The sequence below is a fragment of the Anas platyrhynchos genome, chromosome 3 (genome assembly GCF_047663525.1).
Source record: "Anas platyrhynchos isolate ZD024472 breed Pekin duck chromosome 3, IASCAAS_PekinDuck_T2T, whole genome shotgun sequence".
In the NCBI taxonomy this organism is placed as follows: domain Eukaryota; kingdom Metazoa; phylum Chordata; class Aves; order Anseriformes; family Anatidae; genus Anas; species Anas platyrhynchos.
In genome coordinates, this window is record NC_092589.1 from 63009760 (window position 1) to 63034835 (window position 25076).

The window sequence follows — 25076 nt, forward strand, 5'->3', positions numbered from 1 at the left end:
TGTTTCATTGCATGTAGGTCGCTGTAGTCTTCTTCCTGTGGTAAATAACTCAGGTGCCATGTGTAACTCATGGAAGCTGGATCCTACAACCCTTCGTTTTCCTTTGAAAGGTCTCTTACCATATGACAAGGTATGCCTTATTAAGCATCTTAAACCTCTTTATGTTCCAGAAATACAAAGGTTTTATATTGTTGGGGGAAAAAAAATCAACTGTGAATTTCCTATTGGTCAGCTAGGCTAGCATTGCAGTTGTAGATGTTTTCCCTGTGTTATCTATTTCAATGACCTCAAATTGTACATGGAGGAACTTTAAAGTAGCATGTAGTGTAACTGCTGCCCAGGAGGCTGAAGAAAAATTTGTTTCATGTTCTTTGTTGGTGTGTGCTTCTGGGAGCAAGTGGGAGCAGAGAATTGATTGAAAAATAGTTTAGCAGTGAGGAGGTAAAGAGAATGGGAAGGTGGTTTCTTCTTTTCTACGTTCTTTGTTATTCTATGGGAAAGATACATTTGCAATTCAAATGTAAATAGAAGTTAGCTTATTTGAAGTTAGAACTCTGGAGTGTGAAAGAGTGGTGTACTGAAAGAAGTTAACAATGTAAATGAACAGGACAAAAATCCAAGGTATCCCATCCCAAATAACCTAGGCCTCTAAGGAAGGATATAGAAGATCTAATGTCGCATGCTGTTCACAGTCCACAGCTATTTTCAGTTTAGGGGTTTCCTGAGACAAGCTTGGTTTCTATATTTAATAACCATTTATTTTTCCAATACTTGTTCAGTCTTCTCTTGAGCCCATGTAAACTGTTAGCATCCTCAGTATCCTTTTGACAAGGAGTTCTACCTTTCAGCTTTGTTGCGTGAGCCGTTGCCTTCTATTTGTTTTGAATCATGCTTCAAATAACTTTCTTTGAAGTGATTCAGATGTTGGAAGATACAGTGAGCAGTTCCATATCTGCTTTCTTTGTGTCACTTGTGATTTTTATGGATCTTGGTCATGTGCTTCCTCAGCTGCCTTACCTAGCTTCCTTTCAGTTCTTGACGGTCTTCCAGAGTCCTGCTCGCAGTTTTCCAAGGCTGTTTTCAGAAAGCATGACACCCTGTTAGTGGTTTTAAAGAGTGTATTTCTGTCTTGTCCCTATAACATCTCTAAAGAGTTCTAAAGAGTTGGAGTTATTTCCTTCTTTCTTTTGGGTATCAGAACAAAAAGATTTGCATAAGTAAGTAGATCATAGATAAAACACCTGTTACATTGTTAACTCAGTTAAGTAGTAGTATTAAACGTCATCTTGAGGCAATATATGTTTGTATATGTTTGCTTTTTTTTTGAAGGATCTGTTTGAGCCGCAGACTGCTTTGCTGCGCTATGTGCTGGAGCAACCGTATTCAAGGGATATGGTCTGCAATATGCTAGGTCTGAATAAGCAGGTACTGTACTGTGCTGTAACACATGGTTTAATTCTGCATAGAATCTGCACTATTCTTTTTCTCTTTTCTTTGCTATAGCTAACTAAGCAAAACAGTTTAGGTCCAGAGAGTGATTTTTTAAATTATTTTTACTATTTTATTTTTATTTTATTTTTTAATGAGATCATATTAGGTTAATTGGACACTGTTGTTCCTATCATTTGGATATTGCTTTACGAATGTTAAATTGAAAAGTAGAGATTTAAAATATGATTTTTTTTTGCATTGCTTTTTTTTCCTATAAGGCCAGCCTCAAGTACACCTTTGACAGACAGTAGGAGACTGCTAGCTCAAAAAATAAAAAACGGTTCTTGTTCCTGTTTTTAGTTTTCAAAATGTTGTATTTTGTTGTATTGGCATGTTACAGTACTACAATAGTGGAACGCTGGGTTTTGTTTTATTATGTTTTTTCTTTTTATTCATTAGAATGGGAGGGCTTAGTCTGGCTTGGGGATCCTTGAGGCTGGCCTCATAGTCACTGTTTTGTCTTTTCTTTTTTTCTTCCTTTATTTTTGTTCTGTCCTGTCTTGTCCTGCCCATCCTCCAATGCTCTAGACCTTGAACATTGCTCAGGTATGTTCACAACCTTACTGTTGTATTGTGACTAACGATACGCTGGCCGCTTTGTAGCCACTGATTCCAGTTAGAGAATACATGTACAGTCAGGGCTTGAAATTGGCAGGACCATTACACAAGGGCAAATTGTCAATACAAATCTCTTCAGATATGAGAGATATAGCATAAAACTCTGACAGTCAGTGGTCCTTTGGTCCTAAGATTTTGATTGGAATGGACTGCTACCATTACCTTTACCAGTCATAAGTACTTTTATTGCTGGAATTTTCAGATGAAGAAAGACTCTTAGTTCAAGACTTCTTTCCTTATGCAGGTGGAAAAATATCCACTGCACTCAACTGTGAAATTACAAAGCTGTAAATACAATCCTTGTTAATATATATTAAAAAAAAAAAGCATTAGGAAGTCTCTGTAACAAACTTCCCAACAGGCAATTATAATATTTTTCAAGCTAGGTAAAACACAGTAGTGTGATAAGTAGTTCCTTAAAATTTGGACTACCTGTGGGGTTTTGTTTGGTTTTGTTTGTTTGTTTGATTAAAAAAAAAAAAGGGCAAGCCTGAGCAAATCAACCAAGTAGACTTTGTTCAAAATTTGACATACAGTACTATATTTACAGTTGATCCCTTGTTACAATAATAATTCCTCTCCTATTTAAAAAAAAAAAAAAAAAAAAAAAAAAACACAAACAACATTTCAAGCTTTATAAAATGGCGTTGCTGTTTGCAATACTATAGTGAAGGTTGTGTCAGTGTTTCCATTTAAGAAACTTTTTTCAGATTTTTAACTTGACTATAAAATTTACATGACTCTGAAACCTTGTGTATATTTTCTATTTTAAGTGAAATACAGCAATGCTCCCATGCTCTTTCTGAATTGAGAATGTTTTTGAATGCACAAATTCCTACATCTTGGCAAACAGTACTATACTGTTGTATACAACAGTCTTCTGTATTTGAGACTCTTAAAGCAGCTGAAATGTTAAACTTCAGAAATGAGCTGCTAGGTTTAGTGTTCAGGAGAGTAGTATTTGTATTTTGGGTCTTTTCCTGTGTCTACATTTAGATAATAATTTAAACTCTTCTTGTATGTATATTGTAGCTGGTAAATCATACAAGACTACAGGAAAAACATAAATATTAAGCCCATTTTATTCTAACTATTTGTGGTCTGTGCCTTAGAGTCAAAAAATGTCAACATTAAAAATGCTGTTTATTTAGTCTTATTTTTCCTTCCTATAAAAATAGTTGATGGAAATTCAATTGAATTAATGAAATATATCGAAGTATACTTTTTAAAACTTGGTTAGTAGCGTATGAATTTCTACACAAAGTTTCAACCTGGCATGAAATTTTATGGCCAAGGAACAAACTTGAAGAATGTAGCTTATAAAGGAAATGCTGACAGAACATGAACTATAGCTGTGCTGCTACAACTACACCAGCGTAAGGACGTTTAGGCTGCTGTGATTCAAAAGTGCAAATTGAGAGTAGGGTGGTGTAGTGGTATAGAACAGGAATACTATATGTTCTACTGAGACATTGATATATTCTGTTTAAAGCTGTGGAAAACATTACAATTTTAATTACTTTTTAGGTACAAATTAATGTTATAGCTGAATTTGTTATTGTATCCAGACGATTAAAGAAAAATAATAGTGTGCTTTTCACAAGTTGTTTTACTGCGTTGGTGTTTTCAGTAAAATAGCTGATAATTTTGTATTTTATATGTAGAACTGAACTAACCTCTATACGTTGATTGTCACTGTAATAAAAGATGCTTAGCAATGCAAATAGTTCCAAGTTTGTTTCAAAAATGAATACGGAAACACCTCAAAGTGATGATCAGGCATTCCTTTTTATTTATATGAAGCTGCTTGTATGCCCTGTCAACTATTCACACAGATCCAGTTGCAGGATTGGAGCCTTCATTTGAATCTTTTGGCATCACAAACTAGGTATGGTTCAGCAGATCGGAAATTTGCCCTAGTTCTCGAATATTCTTGAAGACGAACAATGAAATTCTCTGGTTCAGTCTTAACTAAGCAGATGTGTGTTAGAAAAATGTTCACTCAAACCATCTCTGAGTTGTGTAGAAAATACATATCCAGCTGTCCGCTAACCTTGCAGAGAGAAACAAGAAGGTAAAATTTGGTATGTTTATGCATTCATATCTTCCTTTCAGGAATTTAAGTTTTGATGTGGGATTTTTATGAGCTTTTTTATACTTTTACCAAGTCTATGTATGGCTTTAAGTCCAGATGCGGTAATACAGACTTCAGCATATTCCTTCTGTTGGACTGTGGGGTTGGCTTTTCTTTTCTGCTAGTGTATAATTCCGTGTGTGGTAGTATTTTCTTTTCTACCTGTGTGAATTGGTTTATAGGAAGGAGAGTTTTAAATTGTATCTTATCATGTCTCTTCATATGCATGAGTAGTACTCCCAATGCTTACTTACCTTTTGAATAATTTTGTTGAGGTATTTAACAATCTGTGTGGGTTTGGGTTTTAGGGAAGTTTTTTGTTTGCTTTTTTTTCTTGGAAAATGCTTAAAAGCTTAGTGTCTTACATTGCCAAATTAAGACTCAGTTTAGGGATCATATTTAAGGGAGTACTTAAAAACACGTGCTTCTTTGAATCAAACTTTAGTAATGTCTTAAGACAATCATGAAATTGCATTTGAACATTTTGCTTTATATTATTACCTTCTCTGTACATACAGATTTACATGAAAAACGTCCTTTTAGAATAATTGAATCCTTGAATAATTAATCTGGATTGTGCTGCAGTCCTCTAAAAAATGAAATTTTACTTAAGCTTAATGTAAGCTTTGATTGGTTTTAGTTGGGGAAACTTTGAAAAAAAGAGGTAATTTTTCAGGTGTCTTGTTTCTATAATGTTATACAAACTTTTAATTAGGACATACTGTATTTTGCAAATAGCCTGTGGTTATCTGCAGCTTTGACTATGAGATGCTGTACTGAGATGAGATACTGTGCTGTGTTCAGGTGGATGTGTAGTTCTAATTTCCCCTAGCGACAGACCAGAACAGTTTGCTTAGGGAAGTTGTTTATTTGATGTCTGTCATCATGGAAGTAGAATTAAAATATCAAGTGGAAGGAATGACATAACTCAAAAACTGACTGCCCCTTGTATTTTTGAAGTATTATATATTGATGTTGGGGACTTCATGGTATTATTAGCGTTAGCATGGCAAAGTACTTAAAGTAAGGGGTGTGATTACTTTTTTTTTTTTGATACATTTCTGATTGTCTGTGTGTTGGGAAGGCTTGAGAGCACTTCCCTTGTTGAATCTTACACCATTTTTAATCGGAATACTCACAGAACTAGGTAGGAATAGAATCAGGTGTAATATAAACAAACTGTAGGGGCTTGTTTTGAGTCTTGGTAGCATGCAGTTGTGGAAAACGGAAGTGAGAGGGGGCTGTAGTTCTGTTTTGTATCAATTACTTTAGCCATTTAAATTATGCACTTTGAATTTGACTTCTGGAGGTACCTGTTGCTCAGCAGGATTCTGTCTCCTGAATCCATTATTTATTAAATATTTTCAAGCTAAATGGTATTTCTTAAAGTACTTGAAACAATAATGACCTGCAGCTAGCCTTACTGATTTCTTAAAATAATTCCGTTTTAGAGAAATCTCTTAACAAAAAAAAAAAATAAGACAATTGAAGCTTTGATGTGCTACAAAAAGGTACCACTGGTCCATTAGAGGGCTGGTCTTGAGAGAAATTTTAGTGTCGAATTGTCCTGGTAGTACTTTTTCTTTTCCTGTATCTCTTCATCATTTAATAATATTTTCAGTGATGTTATGTATTTGTCAGATATTTAAAGGTTATTGTCAGGAGTGAAATGGAGAGTATTTATTCACATTTTTGTAACTTGGTTATTTTATCTCTTATTTTTAAAGACCAAAACATAGTTGTTTTTACTGCTGTATTTTTCCACATATAAAAATACTTCCAAAATCCCAAATCAGTTTTTGTTTTTAATTTTGAAACACAAATTCCTGTTTGTTTTTGAGGAAAATCGGCCCTTACCTGTATCTTTATCCATGTCTCAATACATAGAGAAGTTCTCTTTCAGTTACGAGTAGTTAATAAAATAAGACCCCAATCCTGCGAAGACATAGGCAAGTGCAGTATTTTATTTGAGTGCTCCAAAACTCATAGATAGAAAATTTCCACTTAAATATGTTCACTGAAAATACAGAAAAAAAAAATGCCAGAAAACTAATTAAAGAAGATAGAATAATAAATACTGCTATGTTTATCACAGAATGCTGTGAAGCAATAAAAGGATGAATTTCAGAATAAAAGGATGAATTTATTTTACTAGTTTCCTGGCTCCTAAACCTTTCCCAGTCTTAGAATTATTGAGAATACTGAAAATTCCTACTGGAAATTCTGGCTTTCTTTTTAACAGTAATATTTTCCTGTTGTATTCTTTCAATAACTTTATCCTAAATTAATATAGCCTAACATGATTAGGCTTTTGGACATTAACCCAGTGCTTAGCAAACTATTAAATTTCAAGCCCTGTACATAGTAGTTTTGCATGCTGGATTATAAACTAGTCTGTAGTCTTGTCTGTTGCACCCTGCTCTGCTTCATAATTAGTTGCTTGGTGAGGGAGGGGGGCCGGGGGAGGAGGGGATAACAAGAACAAAAACACAACGAAACAAAACCGAAGTGTTCTCAACTGATGATGTTAACATTGCTCTCTGTAAACCTGTAGCGTGGTTGATCTGTGGCAATGGCATTGGCATTGTGTACTGGAAGAGAAGGTGAAACAGTAACCGGTGCTTTCTATTCTAGTTAGAGGTTTGTGTTAAGCATGCTTTGAGAAAGCACAGCTAGAATTGGAGCTTTCTGCAGTTTGGAGCTGGCAAAGAGCATGCAACAGGGGATGCTGTTCACTATATTATGCCAACTTTTCCCGTTCTTGCATTTTATGTTCAATTTAAGAGAATATTTTCTTTTTGTTGTTGTTGCAAAAGATTACCATTGATGAAAGTTAGAACAAGCATCCCCTTTGAGCATCTCTCTTTCCTTTTATTATTTCTTACTTTTTTAATTAAAAGGTGTTTTTAGGCTGCCTGGCTAGTAAGTCGAAGAACTCATCTAAGGCATCTAAACTCATCTAAACTATTTTATGAATATTTGGGTAACCTTTTAAAAAAATTTTTTTACATATGCCTTTTTGCCTCTAGAAAGGGACCTTGCATTTTCATGATTTAGTATTTGAGCAGCTCAGTTCCTTTTCTTTTGTATCATTTAAAGTAATAATGTTTTCTTTAAGGCTGCATTATGTTACAGGCATCAGATATAAAAATAAATAGAAATGTGACCATTCCTGAACAGAGATTGTAATGAAACAAGCTGAGATTAGATTAGTTCCATAGTTCTAGCATTGTCTGAAGTAAGTTAAATTCCACGCAGCTTTCTGTTTTTAGTAATAGCAGCTTGTAGCACTAGCTATACAAATACGGAGTAATACAAGGTTGTTGCACTTGACATTTATACTTAAATTTAATATTTGTGACCTGAGTTCCAAGCTGGTAGTGGGTCTGGCTTATGTACATCAGTGCTGACAGACAGATCTGAATGTATAATGCCTTCCGTACTTCATTGTTGTTGAAGGTCATTAGAGAAGGTGTGTTATTTTAAACGATTTGTCTGATTGCTTACCTTGCCGCAGAGATTGTGGCAGTCTAAATCCAACAAGTAAAGTGTTCATCACTGTAATACATAATTGCTGTTCTATGCAAGTACATAGAACACACTGTTTACATCAGATTAACTTCTAAGTCTTCTTGATCTTGCCTTGTGCCATGTGGTGCTGCGTCAGTAGGACTTGTAATTTTAGGGGTACTGACCAGTTCATTCTGCTGCTAATTGTAGGTGAGCCCAAACTGAGGGTGTGAAAGAGAAGGAATGGTCATGAAACACCTGTACTGTGTATTGGGATGCTTCCTCTGGTTTTGTCAGTATAATTGGTATTTTTTCCTTTATGGTGCTTTCTGCTTTTGAAACGTACTTTACGAGGAAAGGGAAAAAGAACAAAAGCTGTGTTAAAAGAAGAAATTTTCTGTAAGTGCAAGATCAGCAAAATAAAACATTGGGCATGAATTTCTTTAAAATACAGGGATTTTTTTTTTTTTTTTTCGGTGCACTGGTGATCTGTGTTATGGAACTGAGTAGGGAATTACCTAAAAATCATTGTGACCTGTAACATAGTGCAGCTTTAATACAGTGGCTTATCCTTAACTTAAGTTCAGACTTCATTTCATGCTTCCCAGCCTTCTGTCAAAGTACTGTAATTTAACTGCAACTGTACAAGCCCTGAAGTTAATGGTAAGACTTTTGGAATACTGTATCTGATCTCTGCCTTACAGCACAAGCAGCGCTGCCCTGTGCTGGAGGACCAATTGGTGGATCTTGTGGTGTATGCCATGGAACGGTCTGAGACTGAAGAGAAGTTTGACGATGGTGGAACCAGTCAGCTTCTGTGGCAGCATCTCTCCAGCCAGCTCATTTTCTTTGTGCTCTTTCAGTTTGCAAGTTTTCCTCATATGGTCCTGTCACTCCATCAAAAGGTAAATTGTTTGTATCACTCCCAGTTGGTAAGAGAGGTTTAATAATAATTAAAATAAAAATAGAAATAATCCTCGCCCCTGCTACCTCTCCCAAGAAGTACCTTATGGGTAACGATCAATTCTTTTTATTATTGTGCGCTGTAGAAACAAGTCAAACTCTCAGGTTACGTTGTTGTTAGGTAGGTCTGTTTTCAGTTTATTCAGTTACGGGGTATTGTGTTATATTTTAACTCAAAAAGTGTTAGTAGCTAGAGCTGGGAGATAAACTGGCATAATTTAGAAGGTCTGAGTACTGTACTGCTGCATCCAATATACATCAAAGCTTCTAGCAGAACAAACAGCCTGTGCTAAAGAAAGCTAAAGCTAAAGAAAGCTGAAGAAACATGCCTTGTAAATGAATGCAAGAACTTTTAGTTTGTTTGTTTAACCAATCTAATCAGAGCAATTTAATCAAAGATCATTTGTGCAATTACAGTGACATTAGTAATTACAGTCTATAGTTATTGTTACTTCCTAATAGTAATATTGTTAAAAGTGATACACTTCCTGGTATTCACCGTCTCCTTTCTGAATCCTAAAGTGTTGCTGCCAGTCTTCCATTAAAAAGGCTAGGAAGGGTTACAGTAAGCCAGCAGCATCCTGAGCTCTCAGCTGGGAGAAATATGGTGTTCATGATAGGAAGAGAGTGTTCGTTCTCCTCACTATAAGATGAGCTTGTGGCTATTTAGATAAAATTTCTAGCGTGCTCCATCTTTGTCCATGGTTCCATGTATATCCAAATTTACTATATGTAGTATGTTTTACATGGGGAGGATACTTTTTTCCCTACCCTTTTTGGTAGCCCTAAAATTCAATTGTTTTCCTATGATGACTGTCAATGAACCTTTGGTAAAGCAAGTCAGTGTTATTAAAACAATAGGTTCTGTGCCACAAAACTGAACAGATCTAAGCTAAAAATCAAGCTAGGTAAGAGTATAGGTTGATAGAGTATTTGTTATTGCTGTATCAGACAAACTAAACAAATTACAATAAAAAGATACTCAGGCAGGTCCAGAGAGTCCAGATGAAGCAAGTCCAAGTTATTTGGGTTCAGAAACTTTCTAAATAGTTAGTATAAAACCTATGGCCTGCTGCTATTGGTGGTGATATTCCTTTTGGCTACAAGACCACAAAGTGACAGCTTAAGGCCAACATTTAAGAGTTGCTGTTTTTTTTCAAAACAACGACACTGGAGAGCTAAATACATTTTAAATCCTACAGTTAACCTTTTTGGCCCTCACAGTCTGTTTCTCTGTTATGACTAGTGCATCTGTTTGCCATCTTTCTGAAAACACGATGTGTATTTCTGTGATTTCTATAATTTCTGTCTATGACCTGCTATAAAATGCCCAATAATCTCTGAAAATTGAAACTATTACAGCCTGCTTTTCTACTTTCATGGGAATCTTTACAGTGTTTTTCCTTCTGCATTCAGTATTTGTCTGTTACTGAGTGTTTCTGACAGTTGGCAGGCCGCGGTCTCATTAAAGGGAGAGACCATCTGATGTGGGTGCTACTGCAGTTCATCTCTGGCAGTATCCAGAAGAATGCTCTGGCTGACTTCCTCCCCGTTATGAAGCTTTTTGACCTCCTTTATCCTGAGAAAGAAGTAAGTTTTGTCTATGAAATTGTTTGAATTTCTAATTATTATTCAACATGACAGTGCCATACATAGGTATAGCTATTGTTGTTGAGTTAGTGTTGCAGCAGTGTGCTGCATAGTTACAGAAGTTTTGAAATTAAATAAAAAAATTCAGTATTTCCTAGCTATATTTTTTCAATAGCCACACTTGGGCAGTGTTTTTGTAGTCAAAAGAAAAAACAAAACAAAAAAAACTCCTAACTCATGTTTTGCCTGAAATAGGTCTGACTAAGGTTTTGAGGAGGTGATTGCTTCCACACTCAGGATACTATTAAAGAATAATGTTATGGAATTTCATTGCTATGTCTGTCCTATAACAGAATAATACATTATCAGACGATTCCAGGAGCAAGAAAATGAACATGACATTTTAAATTCATTTTGTATTAATGGTTCCTTCTGCGGCTGTAAATCAAATCTTAGTCACGGTTGGTGCATTCCTCTAGAATGAAGGTTCTTAAGACAGGGGAGTTAGAGGAAGTATTTAAACTTCACCATGGCAGCATTTTTCTCAAAACATCTTCATTGTTTGCTCTTACAGTGCCTTTTATTTGAGGTCAGTAGATGCATTAGCACAAATGTGTGGCCTACCAAACTGATAAGGGTTAAGTGCAGCAATTTTTTTCTCCTCCTAGGTTAGTTTTGACTGGCAGGAATTCTGTAGTACAATTTGTTGCATGACCTCACAGTGGCTTTTATCAGCATAAACTCTGAGAAGAGTGACAGGACTGGTTACTTTAATGTAGTTAATGGGCTTTGAGTTATGTTTGTTTCAAGTGTTTGTGGGCTTAGGGCGTTTCTGAGCATTTTCTAAATGTTGTCAAAGGCTGTTGCTCTTAAGAGGACCTGTCTTACTCTCTTCTTGATTATGCATTGCTGCCATCTCACTTGTGGTGCTGAGGCATTAGATAATTTGCTATATTTCAGAACAATTACTGAGGTTTAGTTGTGTTCCAGAGCTCTTGAATTAAAGTGATTGACGAGGAATAGAATTCGTCCTTTAAATATGTTGCTTGTGGTGTTGCGAGTGCAGAAGAAAAACTTAACCTTGAGAATACTGGCTATCTAAGCTGGTTTTCTGTACATTAATACAATGAACATGTCACATTCGCTTGTTCTTTCTGTAGTGTATTCCTGTACCTGACATTAACAAACCCCAGTCGACTCATGCTTTTGCAATGACCTGCATTTGGATTCATCTGAATCGGAAGGCCCATAGTGACAACTCCAAGTTACAGATTCCCATTCCTCATTCTCTTAAACTTCACCATGAGTGAGTTTTGTTTGTTTGTTTTGAGTGTGTGAGTTTGTTTTTGTTGTTGTTTTTTTTTGTGTGTGTGTGTGTTAAACTTTGTTTTGTTTCTAGAGATAATGAAATAGGACCCTTCAAGTCTGTATTCAAAATGTATTCTGTGATGGAATGCTGATGGGATAAGGGTTATCAAAGGATAAAAGCACTAAAATCTCAAAGTCAAAATACCTCATTAAAAAGTGCAATGCTGTTATACTTTAAAGGAAATTGTTTTATGTCTAAGAGTGATAAATCTTTACTACCAATAGAGAATTGGAAAGCAAATTGACTACCTTATTTTATTGTGTTGTGGGTTGGAAAGTGTGTATAAGCAGTACACTAGGGTAAGTTTTGTCTGGAAAAGTGTGTTTTAAAGTGTATTTTTTCTCTTAAGGTGACAGAAAAAATTTGTCTTGAACTGTTTTTACTAAACGGTGAAACTAACTATGACATAAAATCTAGTTATTTGATGTGATGCAATTGATAAATATTTTCTTTTTTCATGCTATTTTATAATTAATTTTTAATCTGTGGATATTGTGGCTCTAATGTTGGAATGCATGTGTATTTTTCTTCTTGCTTCTTCCTACTTAATACATAATCTGTCTTTGGCATGCAGGTTTTTGCAACAGAGCTTAAGAAATAAGAGTTTACAGATGAATGACTACAAGATTGCCTTGTTGTGTAATGCTTATTCAACCAATTCAGAGTGTTTCACTTTACCAATGGGTGTCCTGGTAGAGACTATTTATGGCAATGGCAACATGAGGATATCTCTTCCAGGGACTAATTGCATGGCATCAGGGTCTATTACCCCATTGCCAATGAACCTCTTGGACTCACTCACAGTTCATGCAAAAATGAGGTACAGTATGCAATGAGTTCTGTTTTTTTAACCTGTTAATGCTTATGTAATTATCATCAGGACAACTTTTCTGTGTCTGAAAATGTCATGTTTAGATTTGTTGACTTATATAATAAACTTCTTAACTTTCAAGTACTTGATTTTGATCAAAAAATATTTTCTTTCTTTCTTCAGTTTGATTCATAGCATAGCTACAAGGGTAATTAAGTTGGCTCATGCAAAATCTAGCGTGGCCTTGGCTCCTGCTCTCGTGGAAACCTACAGTCGCTTGTTGGTTTATATGGAAATAGAGTCCTTGGGCATCAAAGGCTTTATCAGTAAGAAAGTTTTTCTTCCCCCCTTCCTTCTTCTTTTAGTTCAGTAGCATTTTCTTTCAGTAGGAACTGGAGGCCATATCAAAATCTAATGATGCAACATCATGAATACCTATGCAAATTGTCTTAATATTAAAAAAAAACAAACAAACAAAAACTAATAGTTACCCTAGTGCTGCAGTAAATTTCAGACGAGAGTGCTGCAGTCCCTTTATATCATCACTTGTACTATCAGGACCTTCCTAGTCAAGCTGACTTGTACAAAGAAAAATAAAAAGCCAAAAAAAAAGCTTAACGGAAAATCCTAAGTAAAGGTATGAAATTGTTCAGAAATGATATTTAATTTCACTTCATAAAATAATTAAGATGTCTGCTGTATATGTTCAGCCACAAGATTATTGAGCTGTGCACGTTTACAGCCTCTTAAAGCAGTGCTTGCACATCTGCTGTTTGGAGAGTCAAAAAAAAAAATCTGACTTGCAAATAAATATAATGATCTACAGTATACTCTGTAGTTGTTTTTTGAAGTGTAATCACTTAGAAAACTTAACTTTACAAATTCTTTTTCATAAGGTCAGCTCCTGCCAACAGTGTTCAAATCTCACGCATGGGGAATTTTGCACACTCTGCTAGAAATGTTTAGCTATCGCATGCATCACATCCAGCCTCATTACAGAGTCCAGCTGCTCAGCCATCTTCATTCCTTGGCTGCTGTGCCGCAGACTAATCAGAACCAGCTTCATCTGTGGTAAGTGATGGTTACTATGTTTAATCGTTATCTCCGATCGCTTCTTCAATCTGTGTTGAAAGTTGTGTAAGAACTGTTTGAAATTGGATGCAAATACTTCCCAGTCTTAATTCTGTGAATGTGGTGTTTTGTGGAACCTCAGCAGGTCGTGTTTCAGAGATACAGTTAGATGTTAGCAGTACTACTCTGCAGAGTTGCACGAGGCAGCCTTCCTTGCACACACATGGCAGAAGCGTCACAGGTGTGATAGGTTCCTGTCACACAGTAATGTGCACCAGCACCATCATGTCAGGAAGTGTCAGAAAGCTGTTGAACTTCTTGCACTGGAGGAAAAGGGCAATGCTTGCTTCTTGCAGTCACGGTGATTAATTTGTCTGCCCGAGGGGACTGTGCTTGCTTACTCCTGTAGAAGATGTGTAATTCCATTACAAGAATTAAATTTGTTCCATTTAATCCGTTAGTATAGTTTATTTTTAGTCAGATCAAAGAAATAATCTCATTCATCCTGCATCTGTAAAGGAATTAGCAAAAAGCTGTGGTGGTCTTATGTGAATCTGAATGGATCAAAAAATGGCACGTCTTCCATCAGTATAATCACACAGTAAAACAATGGCTAATCTGCATACAGGAAAGATGGAATTAGTAGTTGAAGCTGTAGAGTTAATACACAGTTAATTCTAGGGAAAAGCTTTGAGTTTAACTTGCTGTTAAAGTGACATTTTAATTTTTGTATTTCTTAAAGGTTAAGCTGCAGACTGAGATACAGTTTGTATGCTGAATGCGGGGTTTATTTGTTTGGGTTTTTTTTGAAGTCTATTTATTGTTACAGAAGGATACTTCTTGGGGGGAGGCATGGAGGAAGAGAGAGCAACCTCATTATTATTGGTTCACATCAAGGAAGTCTAATTAAACTAATTTCTAAGTCCAAGTTCAAATTGCTCAGTTGCTTATTCTTTACTAAGAATGAAGAGAACAAGTGAAGATAAATTTCTTCTTCAGTCAAGACCTTTTTTTTTTATTCACCTGGGTACTGTTTTGTCTTGTTAGTTGGAAAATAAAAAACCTGATTGCATGCTTATGCAGTCTGATTAACATAGCATATAACTAGATTGGAGTAAACTAATGTATGGCTTTGGCATTTCAAAGACAATGCTGTAAAAGTCTCTTAAACTGCTTCAAACTATCTGGTGTGAAAAGCACTCTCAATTAGAGTGCTGGAAGATAAAGTGCTTCTCATTAAAAGCAGTATTTCTTCATTTCTTTAAGAAGTATGATTTACTGCTGTCTGCTTCAAGGTGATAGCTTTGCAATTTTCCATGCCTAATTCACGGTTTTTTGCTCTGTTCTTGTGTGTATATATGTATTTTTTTTTTCCATATATTACATGTTTAGATGAAGACATTCAAAAGCTATCAGAAGGGGGAACTCTAAATTGGAGAGACTCAAGAGTCTTTTTCAGGGGCTTTGCATCTGGAATTTTCACTAAATCAAAGTTTCAGAGCTTTATTTGAAAAGAAAGTACTTAAATGGTTGATGAGTTTATTAAACAGGGTGGGAGTGTGGCGGAGAATTTTATCAGAAAGTTAAGAACATTACTTTCAAAACAGATGCTTCTGTATTATATGAAGCAGAAACTGGTGGAAGAGCATATGTTTTTGGTATCTTAGAAGCAGTAGTATAAGCATTCTTAGCTAACTAGGCTGTTTTCTTCTTTCAGTGTTGAGAGTACTGCTCTAAGGCTGATCACAGCTTTGGGCAGCTCGGAAGTACAACCACAGTTCACACGATTCCTCAGTGATCCCAAAACAGTTCTTTCAGCAGAATCAGAAGAACTCAACAGGGCTTTGATCTTAACTCTAGCAAGGGCAACACATGTGACAGGTAATAATGGTACTTCGAGATAAAATCTAACTGAATAGTAAAGTCAAGCTTCTTCTCTAAATACCATTTAACAGAATATCCCAGAAATGGTACGGTCAAAAACATACGCCCCCCCCTTTTTTTTATAAAAAAAAAAAAAAAAAAAGCAATTTTTTTATTTTTTTAAATGAAAATAAAATTGTTTTTAGGGAAGGGGCTGCTATTTATAACAGAAATCAGATTTTAAGAGCTGTTTTTTATGCAGAGATATAGTGTGACCAGGTTCTTCTCTCTGTCTTGTTTTCACTTTCATTATTAAATGTTTGGATTGATTAAATATGTGCCATTTAAGAAAAAAAAATCACTATGTTGAGAACAAGTATGTTGCTCATTCAGAAGTCACCACCTATATAGCTTACCTTTAAGACAAAGTAATGCATGTTTTGGATTCCCTTTCATGGGAAAGGGAAGGGGCAGAAGCTTTTCACTGGTATTTTAATGCGTCATTAATTTGCAGTGACAGTGGTCAGGTTTTTGATAGCTTGGAGAGGGATATTTTCTCTAGCTCATTTGTTTAAATGGGAAAAGTACAGTTTAAATCTGGAGACTCGGTGGAGAATTAGAACAACTGATTTCACAAAAGCTGGTGGAGGAAATTTGAAAGGGAAAGGGTTTTGTTATTTTACCTTTGTTCAGTCTTTAATGTTGAGTCAGCATTGGGGCTGGAGGAAGATGAGTTGTGTTTTTCCAGAGCTTAATTGAGAAAGGTACATCTGAAGAATATTTAAAGCAATACAGAGTCGCATCTAGCAATTTTTCCATCGCTAATTTACTCAGGATTTTTTAAAATTAATTCTAATGACTTAATTAGCAAAAGCATGTCTTGCTGTCATTACAGGAAATTAAATATAAAATCTTAAAATTGCTTGCTTTATTTCTAGCTCAAAGCCTAAAAATAATTTCATTACTTTAAATAGCATAAAATATCTTGTTCTACAAAATATGTAAGATTCAGAAGAAGGGGGTAGGAAAAGTTTATCAAAAGGGGAACACTGTTGAACTAGCAGAGGCCTAATGCCTTTTACTACAGAAGAAATAAATGTAAGAAATAATTATTATCTGTGTGTGTATGAAATCCTAATGGCATCAATTCATTTTCTAGACTTTTTCACAGGCTCTGATTCAATTCAGGGAACTTGGTGCAAGGATATATTGCAGACTATCATGAGTTTTACTCCGCATAACTGGGCATCACATACACTAAGCTGTTTTCCAGCTCCACTGCAGGTAATGGTTTCAAACTGATGATTTTATAAGTGAAAATACTTATTCTCTTTGCCATTTGCTTGTTGGTGAGATTCTTCTCCTGTCCATATGCTCTTCATCTCAAGTCACTAAAAAAACAGCATGATTGTAATGCTGATCTTCAGAAATGTGTTAGCTTTTCCTGTACTCTAAGGCCAAGTATGGCGAGCAGTTAGTACCAGAGCAAGGTAAATCAGATCTTTCAAAACAAAAAAAAATAATGGAGAAGCTTCTTCTCTTGTGGCAATTTGTAATGTGACTTATAGATACAGTTGCTGTGGTGCCACAGTGAGGCAACAACCCTGTCTAGTAGGTTTTTATTGTACAAGGAAGTACTTAAAACCTGCTAAATCACATTAAGGTTGACCTGTTGCAATGTTTTGTTTTAGGCTCTCAGTCACACCAAAATCTACTTTTATTTCAGGTATTTTTCAAACAGAATAATGTACCTCAGGAAAGCCGTTTTAACTTGAAGAAGAATGTGGAAGAAGAATATCGGAAGTGGAAGTCTATGACCAATGAGAATGGTATAATCACTCACTTTTCTGTGCAAGGTTCACCCCCACTTTTCCTTTGTCTTCTATGGAAGATGCTGTTAGAGACGGATCACATTAATCAAATTGGCTACAGGTGAGCTTAAAAGCTGTGCAATTTCAAAGCTGTTACAACAATGTTTTCAGTTCTGAGGACATGGGCCCTGTGCATTACAGCTTGATTTGTACTTATTTATTAATTTGGAGCATGGGGGGGAAAAAAAGAAGTGGAGCCTACATATTGGTATATAATAATAAGTTTGCATTGTTTAAGGTTGAGTACACCACCTAGCTGATTTTTTTTTTTTGTATACTTTGGTTCATCCTGGTAAGAGAGGTGTAGGCAAGGATGTGAGGTGTTTGAATTCAGAAATTTACTTAGCCTTTATACACTAATAAAAGCTATATATATAAATTAAGATGAAAATTATATACATAGGTCTACAATTTTTTGACTTGTTCTCTGTAGTAACAGCATCAGCTCTAGTCCTGAAAAGTAAGATTATTCTTTTTCAGTCATCATTAGGTCTGTTGAAACAATGAACATATATAATAGCATATGTTACTCATCCATGCAATCAGAAAATAGCAGTATTTTAATGTTAAGGTTATAATAAAAGCTTATATTAATATATAAGGTTATATTAAAAGCACACAGAGCAGGAAAATAGAAATGTGTTGCAGAAGATCATGCAAAGAGTTGTGTAACTTTATCGGTTATGTGCAGAAAAATGCATAACTAGAGCATGTATTCTGAGCAGAATGCTACAGGTAAGAACTGTTGAACTTGAGGCATTTCTTATATGCTAATGCATCCGGACTTAGGAATTCCTTGCTTATGGGATGAGGCTTGTTTTGTTTTTATTCAATAAGGTAAGGGTTTGGTTTTTTTTTTTAAGCAAACATTTTTATAAAACCCACTCGTTCTTGTAAAATAGATGGTTAAAAATGTATTAAGAATACTAACAATGATTGGTTGCTTTTATGATCTGTGCAAGTATCCTTGTTAAAGAGACTTCTTCTCTTCTTCCACAACAGAGTACTAGAAAGAATTGGGGCTAGAGCTCTAGTGGCACATGTCAGGACGTTTGCGGATTTCTTGGTGTATGAATTCTCTACCTCAGCAGGAGGCCAGCAGCTTAATAAATGCATTGAGATTCTGAATGATATGGTATGGAAATACAACATTGTAACACTGGATAGGCTGATACTGTGTTTGGTAAGTATTGCCTTAAAAGAAAGGATGTGAGAGGTTTCACAGAACTTGATCCTTGCATTCTTTGTCACATTTATGGGAGCAATCTTTTTAAAAAATGCATTGGTTTTATGTATTGACTATTTGCCAACCCCAAAATCAAGTAAAACAGTAGATTAGTTCTGTAAGCAACATAGAACTCAGTCATACAGTTCTCTGAATCTTCGGGGGAAGCTTTTATCGGTTATTTAACGGCAACCATTGAGTTAATATTAATGTATGTTATTGTTGTTATGCTATGGTGTGGAAACAAACGTGAAGTCTTGTACCAATTAGAGTTTTTCTATTTTTGCTTGGAACCCAACCTTTTTCATGTAGAAAAATAGGGGAGAAATAGCATTCTCTGACTTTCCAGGTTATTCTGTAAACTAAAGAAAAGCAGAATTTACCCAGAGGAAATTAAATTGGGTTTTAAAACTTTAGTCCAAACATGTCAGTGGCCAGAAGTTTGAAGAAATTTTAGATTCGCTATCATTAATTGGATAATTTCAAGAAAAGAATTGACAGCCTAAAGAGAACTAGAATTCATAGTAACATACTTTCACTGGGAATTTTTTGAGACTTTTTGCCTGTTGAATAGAAAATGTGATTGTTAGGTTCTGCCATCTCCTGTGAAAACTACCTCTATTGTGTGTCTTCACTCCAAAAATACACTTGAAAGATCACATGAATTTGTGTGTAAATCTACATGTATGTAATGTCCAGTTCCATAGGCTAGCCAATGATTAAAGGTTCTAAAGCAGACAGTGATATCAACTCTAATTCCACGTTTTCTGATCCTTTTTGTTTAAAGGCTATGCGTAGTCATGAAGGAAATGAAGCTCAAGTCTGTTACTTCATAATTCAGTTACTCTTACTCAAGCCTAACGATTTCAGAAACAGAGTGAGTGATTTTGTGAAGGAGAATTCCCCAGAGCACTGGCTGCAGAACGACTGGCATACTAAGCATATGAGTTATCATAAGGTATCAAAGCTAATAAAATCCTTTTGTTGTAATACTATGCTATGGAGTTCAGATCAGCTAAAAAGTCTTTTTTCCTGTAAATTACAGGACAGTTCCATAGACTCTTGGAGTTAGTTGATAAGTATTAATTTATTTAGACTAGTATTAAAAAAACAATGCTATGTTTATGTAATAATGTTAAAATTATAATGCAATGATATCTAAAGATGGAAGCATCTGAAGGGTTGGTTAGAAACTTGTTAATCTAAATCCAATAATTTTAAAAATTACTTAAAAAAATAAAAATAATTAAAATTTTAATTATTTTAAAAATAATTAAAAATTTAGTCATAATAGATGTTCTGTGCATCAGGGAAAAGATATCTGTTCTCAAGTTCCCCATCCCTGCAGTGCTAGCACAGAGCCTGGTTATGGTGTCTTCACTCCACTCCACCTTCCCTCCTATATCTCTTAGAGTCTGCATACCAAGCTCCCCTGGTGTTATGAATGCCTAAGGTTGCAGTTTCCCAGGGAGTAATTACATGCATGTTATACACGCTATTAGTGTTCTGACTTAGTACATAATGCAGAAACTTCTGGTAGTGCTGATTCCCCTAGATTTTCTCTTAAACCACTTGACAAGGAAAACACAGTCACTGCCTGCTTTCAGCTTTGCATTGGTTTCCTTAATGCTCCTATATGCCCCTTCAAGTGGTGATGAAACTTTGTATATTTTTTTTCCTGAAGGAGTTGTATGTAGGAGTCATAACCACTATTTAATTTCACTCAGAGATAAATTTTCTTCAGTGAGATTTACGCTGGTAGCCTCTCATTGCATTCATGTATGATAATAAGGGTTATGAAGTGTCTTTTTAAAGCAATGTCGATTCTGAATATTTAATGCAGTGCTTTTAAAGAAAGAGTTTTTAATTTTGTTGGATTTCTTCCCTTCAGAAATACCCTGAAAAGCTGTATTTTGAAGGCTTGGCAGAGCAAGTCAATCCCCCAGTTCAGATCCAGCCACAGTACCTACCAATTTATTTTGGAAATGTATGCCTGCGCTTTCTGCCAGTGTTTGACATTGTAATCCATAGATTTCTGGAACTGCTTCCAGTGTCTAAGTCACTAGAAACTTTATTGGATCATCTGGGAGGTTTATACAAATTTCATGGTAAGTTATATGGGAATGCAGACTTTTTATTCCTATTGTGACAATTCTGTTCTTTCTCCTTCATCGCCTTCATTCATAATTTTAATCTGCTAGCACAGTGATGTTTAATCCTTTCCTATTCTGTGAGCCCTATGCACATTTCCATAAAGAAGTGTGTTCCCTGGTTAGTGTATTTCAGCCTACAAATAGTGAACTTGCTTTTATTCTGGTAGCTTTTGCTAGTGCATGCTTAACGCCTTTCCCTTTCACTCCCTTCTAGTAGTGAGTACTTGGACTTGTGTCTTAACAATCATTCTGTTACCAACACTGAAACAGACAAAAATCAGAAACAAACAAAAATGCCTCCATCTGTCTTTGTTTAAGATGAAATAATTTAACCTGACTTTTTAATACGCTTTTTACTGCACTGTTACAGTAAGTTTTGTGTAGATGACATAGCTATGTTATGGCCAGACATTTTACAATATTCTTTTACTGTGATTTCATACCTGGAGTCTTCCTATTTAATACCTTTTATATGAAGAGGTGATTTAGTGGATTAATGTCGGATAGATTATTATGTTAATATTGACGTTCTGTGATTGACCTCTACCCATCTCCCCACACATCAAAGTATAAATGGAAGACAAAAGAGAATCAATGTTGTATAGTGAAATAAAGAACATGAATCCATTCTAAATATGCTGTTTTGAAATACTGCAATTTAGTCTCCGGGAGCTCTTGATTTTAACTTTGCCACCAGAAATGTAACACTGCATCCTGTTCACTTTATTTTCTTCTTGGCAGATCGTCCTGTGACTTACCTGTACAACACTCTTCACTATTACGAGAGGCATCTCAGAGAGCGCACAAACCTCAAGAGAAAGCTTGTTCATGCCATTATTGGCTCTCTCAAAGATAATCGCCCACTGGGCTGGTGTTTAAGTGATACTTATCTCAAATGTGCTATGAATGCCCGAGAAGATAATCCATGGATTCCTGATGACATTTACTATTGCAAACTCATTGGGAGACTAGTAGACAATATCCTTCTTAAACCGTGCATGAAATAAGCTGCTCCAGTGTCTCCTAGCTTCATTTCATCAAAATGTAAAGTTCAATTTCCATCTGTTCAGCCTAAATTCATATTAGGTTACTTCAGCATATTTTAACTGTATGCATTTGTTTCTAAAGGTGTGAAGAATGTCAAAGCAGTAAACCAGTTAAGCAGATATAGAACTGACTGGAGATGATTAAATGTGTGTGTGTATATATACATACATACTAGGTCAGTGGTCCTTTTGACCAGTACAGAGCAATACCTTTTAATTACAAGCATTGTTTAGAAGTTGAAAACAAAGTTGTAATATGTTTCTTCAGTATTTCTTTCCTATTTTGTGTAGGGAGTGTGCTCTCCTAGTAAAAGCAGCTTGAAAAATATGGTGAAAATGATATAGGCTACAACTTTATAAAAACTTCACTATTTATTCTATTATTTCAAAATACTTAGTGCATTCTAAATTGAATTGTAATTGTGTCATAAAATCAGCTTGACATAAACCATGATTCTTTAAAGAACAATGTAGAACATAAGATCAATTTTTTTCTAGTGCCATTACCAGTATTACTAAGAAAATATGTTGTAAGCAGTGCCACATTTAGGCATGTATATAGCTGAATATATATAGGTGAAAGTCAGTATACGTGCTGTTAGCTACTGCTGACAATCTGTTTTTTAGGCGGGAAGAACTAGAAATTATATCTTTAACACAAACCTAAATTTTCTTAATTGTCGCTTTTTACTTTTTATGGTTATGATCGCAGTTGATTTAAATTCCTGTGGAAATAACTGGTGAACCCATGCAGCTATGTTCTAGAGAACAGTGCTAGACACCTTCTCTTTCTGGGTTAGCTTTATGGAAGTTGGCCAGTTTTCTGGGTGTCGTGTCTTTTCCTTCACTTATCTTCCCAAACCTGCCTTTCCTTTATGTGTAACTTGGAAGAAGTTTACTCAGCCTATCTAAAGAAAGCTAAAAATATATAAAACCCTGCTTCTATGCAAATGTCAACAGTACGGTGGGAGATCTTTTCTGTATGTAGCTCAGATGAGCTAGCGTTCCTTGTGAAAGCAGAGTATTTTCAGACTAAGCAGGTGCTCACTTTGCATAAACTGTCACCCTGGAGTTCTGCTAGGAGATCATATACTGAAGCAAATTAATGGTTTCAGATTATGCAGAGTAGAAAATTCTTGTTATTTTCATCTTGTCATGGAAGCAGATGGTGAATGAGATGGTTGGTGTTGTTTTGTTCCACCTCTTAATCAGGGAAATTTATCCTCTGCATGACCATGTGTGTAATGCATCTGTAACTATGTATTTGTGCAATCTTCAGTGACTTATATTGATGCTCTTGGCCAGATGTCTTATTTTTATGAACTGTGTTTATTTTATTAGTTCTCAGTAGCTTATCTTTCATTTCAACTCAACTATGTGTATGTGTCATATAGCTATATTTTTAAATACCATGCTACTTACACAAATCTTTGTCGGGGAAGCTTTTTTTCCTTAATCATTGTCACCGATGGCAGGAAAATCACCTGGTCCATTTCCAAATTGTGACTGGAGATTCAATGAGTTTCCAAACCCAGCTGCCCACGCTCTTCATGTTACCTGTGTTGAGCTCATGGCCTTGGCAGTTCCAGGAAAGGATGTGGGCAATGCACTGTTGAATGTTGTGCTGAAGAGGTACGTTGCATCTCTGAAACTGTTTTCTGTAATTTATTGAGATTGCTAAGGTAGTTTGTGATATTCATTTTCATTGATTTTTATAATTTTTAAGTATAAATAATAACATTTTTAATTAGGTGTTTTTGGAGGACAAACAAAGCTATAGGGATCAAGCAGAAAAATGGTGTGTTGGATTCCTGTACTATTGTGGATTGTGTGTACTTCAGGAACCATTGATTCAGCATGATGAAAAGATGAAGGGAAGACCTTGCACTAGCTAATGAATTATCCAGTGGGTTCAGCAGCACAAAGACTAGAAAAAGCCTGTTGTCCTTTCAGCTGGTGTGGGAGGAAAAAAGTTGATATGCAGAGAAAGGGACAGGAAGCCTTGGCAGGATTCCAGATCCTTGAGATACTAGTGTAAAATCAGAGATACTTTAAAATGGTGTAGTGTACCAAGGCTGGCGTTGTGTAAGGATGCATTAAGCTTGACCCATAGTTCTGTTTCTTGATTCCTAACTCAGTCACCATGAAAAGAACTGAAGTGAAAGGAAGGACCTAGTATTCTTTCAGTGACTCAGATGTCATCTTTGATAAGCAATGATAAACTGAAATGATTTTTTTTAGCCTTATTCAGCTTAGTAATGTATTATTGTTAGCTTTGTTTGTGGCATATGGAGGGAAATAGTCAACAAAGGGACAAGTAGCCTTTAAGCGCTTGAGTCTGTTTGTAGCAATCACAGTGTGATTACGGTATTTGAAGAAAACATGATACAAAAGCAAAATCATGTCTGAATAAAATTTTGCTAGTGGCATCGTAGTGATATTTATGTTGTCTGTTAGCTCTCCTACATAGCTGCATATGTTTGTATAGTTCTCTCAACTTCGTGAGAAATTTTCTTTGTATAAGTACACCTTGTTCTAGGTACATTAAAAGCACAAACTGCAATTGTGAATTTCTGAGACTGGGTTTTCTTTTTCTCTGTAGTCAGCCCCTGGTGCCAAGAGAGAATATCACAGCTTGGATGAATGCTATTGGACTAATTATCACAGCCTTACCAGTAAGTTGATATGTTGCATTTTTAAATAAAAAAAAAATAATAATCTTTTTTCCATGTAAAGATTAGCATCTTCCTGGAACATGTTGTAATTTTTTTTTTGTAGTTTGCAATGTGACAGCCAACATCTGTAGATTCTGCAGAGCCATTCTGAAGGCTTAGGAAAATATCTTTTTCTACTTACCCAGCATGGAAAAAGTGAACAGGCTTTCTGTTTTTCTATTTTGTTTTGAGTCGGGGGGAAAAAAGTGAATCACTCCTATTTAAAACATATTTAATTTCCACATCTATAATATTAATTATAGACTGGAGCGATGAAGATGAGAATTTTCATAAGACTTCTGATGCAATTTATAAATGCTTACACTTGCACATCCTGTATCTCTTAAATCATGTAAATAAGATGTGCCTAAGACTGCAAAAGCAAGTATATGCGGTATTAGAGATCATGTTTCAGTAGAAATGTTGATCTCCTGAATATAAACGGATAATTTTGATCTTGTTTACATGTTGTTTATATGTGCAACAGTTATTTTCACGAGGAATTCTGTCCAGCAAAATGGTTCTTTTCCTTGGAAGAAAGACAACATTAATTATGTCCTTATTTTTATTTTTTTTGATACGTGTTTCTCCTGTGTCTTCTCCTTGCACTTTCATCTATATTCTCTGACATATGTACCCTTCCTTTG

General features: G+C 35.4%; 1 protein-coding gene across 5 annotated transcripts in view; it reads left to right on the forward strand.

Annotated features, from left to right (window-relative positions):
- MED23 (mediator complex subunit 23) overlaps positions 1–25076 on the forward strand; it is a 36904-nt gene that overhangs the window by 6249 nt on the left and 5579 nt on the right. For 3 of the 5 annotated variants that reach the window (XM_038176892.2, XM_038176893.2, XM_038176890.2), the window contains exons 9-26: positions 18–130; positions 1330–1425; positions 2020–2037; positions 8458–8658; positions 10163–10306; positions 11467–11612; positions 12250–12495; positions 12670–12812; positions 13383–13557; positions 15275–15438; positions 16580–16704; positions 17147–17352; positions 18294–18474; positions 19304–19474; positions 20408–20624; positions 21411–21647; positions 23182–23347; positions 24318–24390. In XM_038176892.2, coding sequence (XP_038032820.1) covers positions 18–130; positions 1330–1425; positions 2020–2037; positions 8458–8658; positions 10163–10306; positions 11467–11612; positions 12250–12495; positions 12670–12812; positions 13383–13557; positions 15275–15438; positions 16580–16704; positions 17147–17352; positions 18294–18474; positions 19304–19474; positions 20408–20624; positions 21411–21647; positions 23182–23347; positions 24318–24390 — 2822 coding nt within the window. The remainder of the gene's footprint in view (positions 1–17; positions 131–1329; positions 1426–2019; positions 2038–8457; positions 8659–10162; positions 10307–11466; positions 11613–12249; positions 12496–12669; positions 12813–13382; positions 13558–15274; positions 15439–16579; positions 16705–17146; positions 17353–18293; positions 18475–19303; positions 19475–20407; positions 20625–21410; positions 21648–23181; positions 23348–24317; positions 24391–25076) is intronic. The other 2 variants (XM_038176894.2, XM_038176891.2) reach the window with 1 other exon arrangement.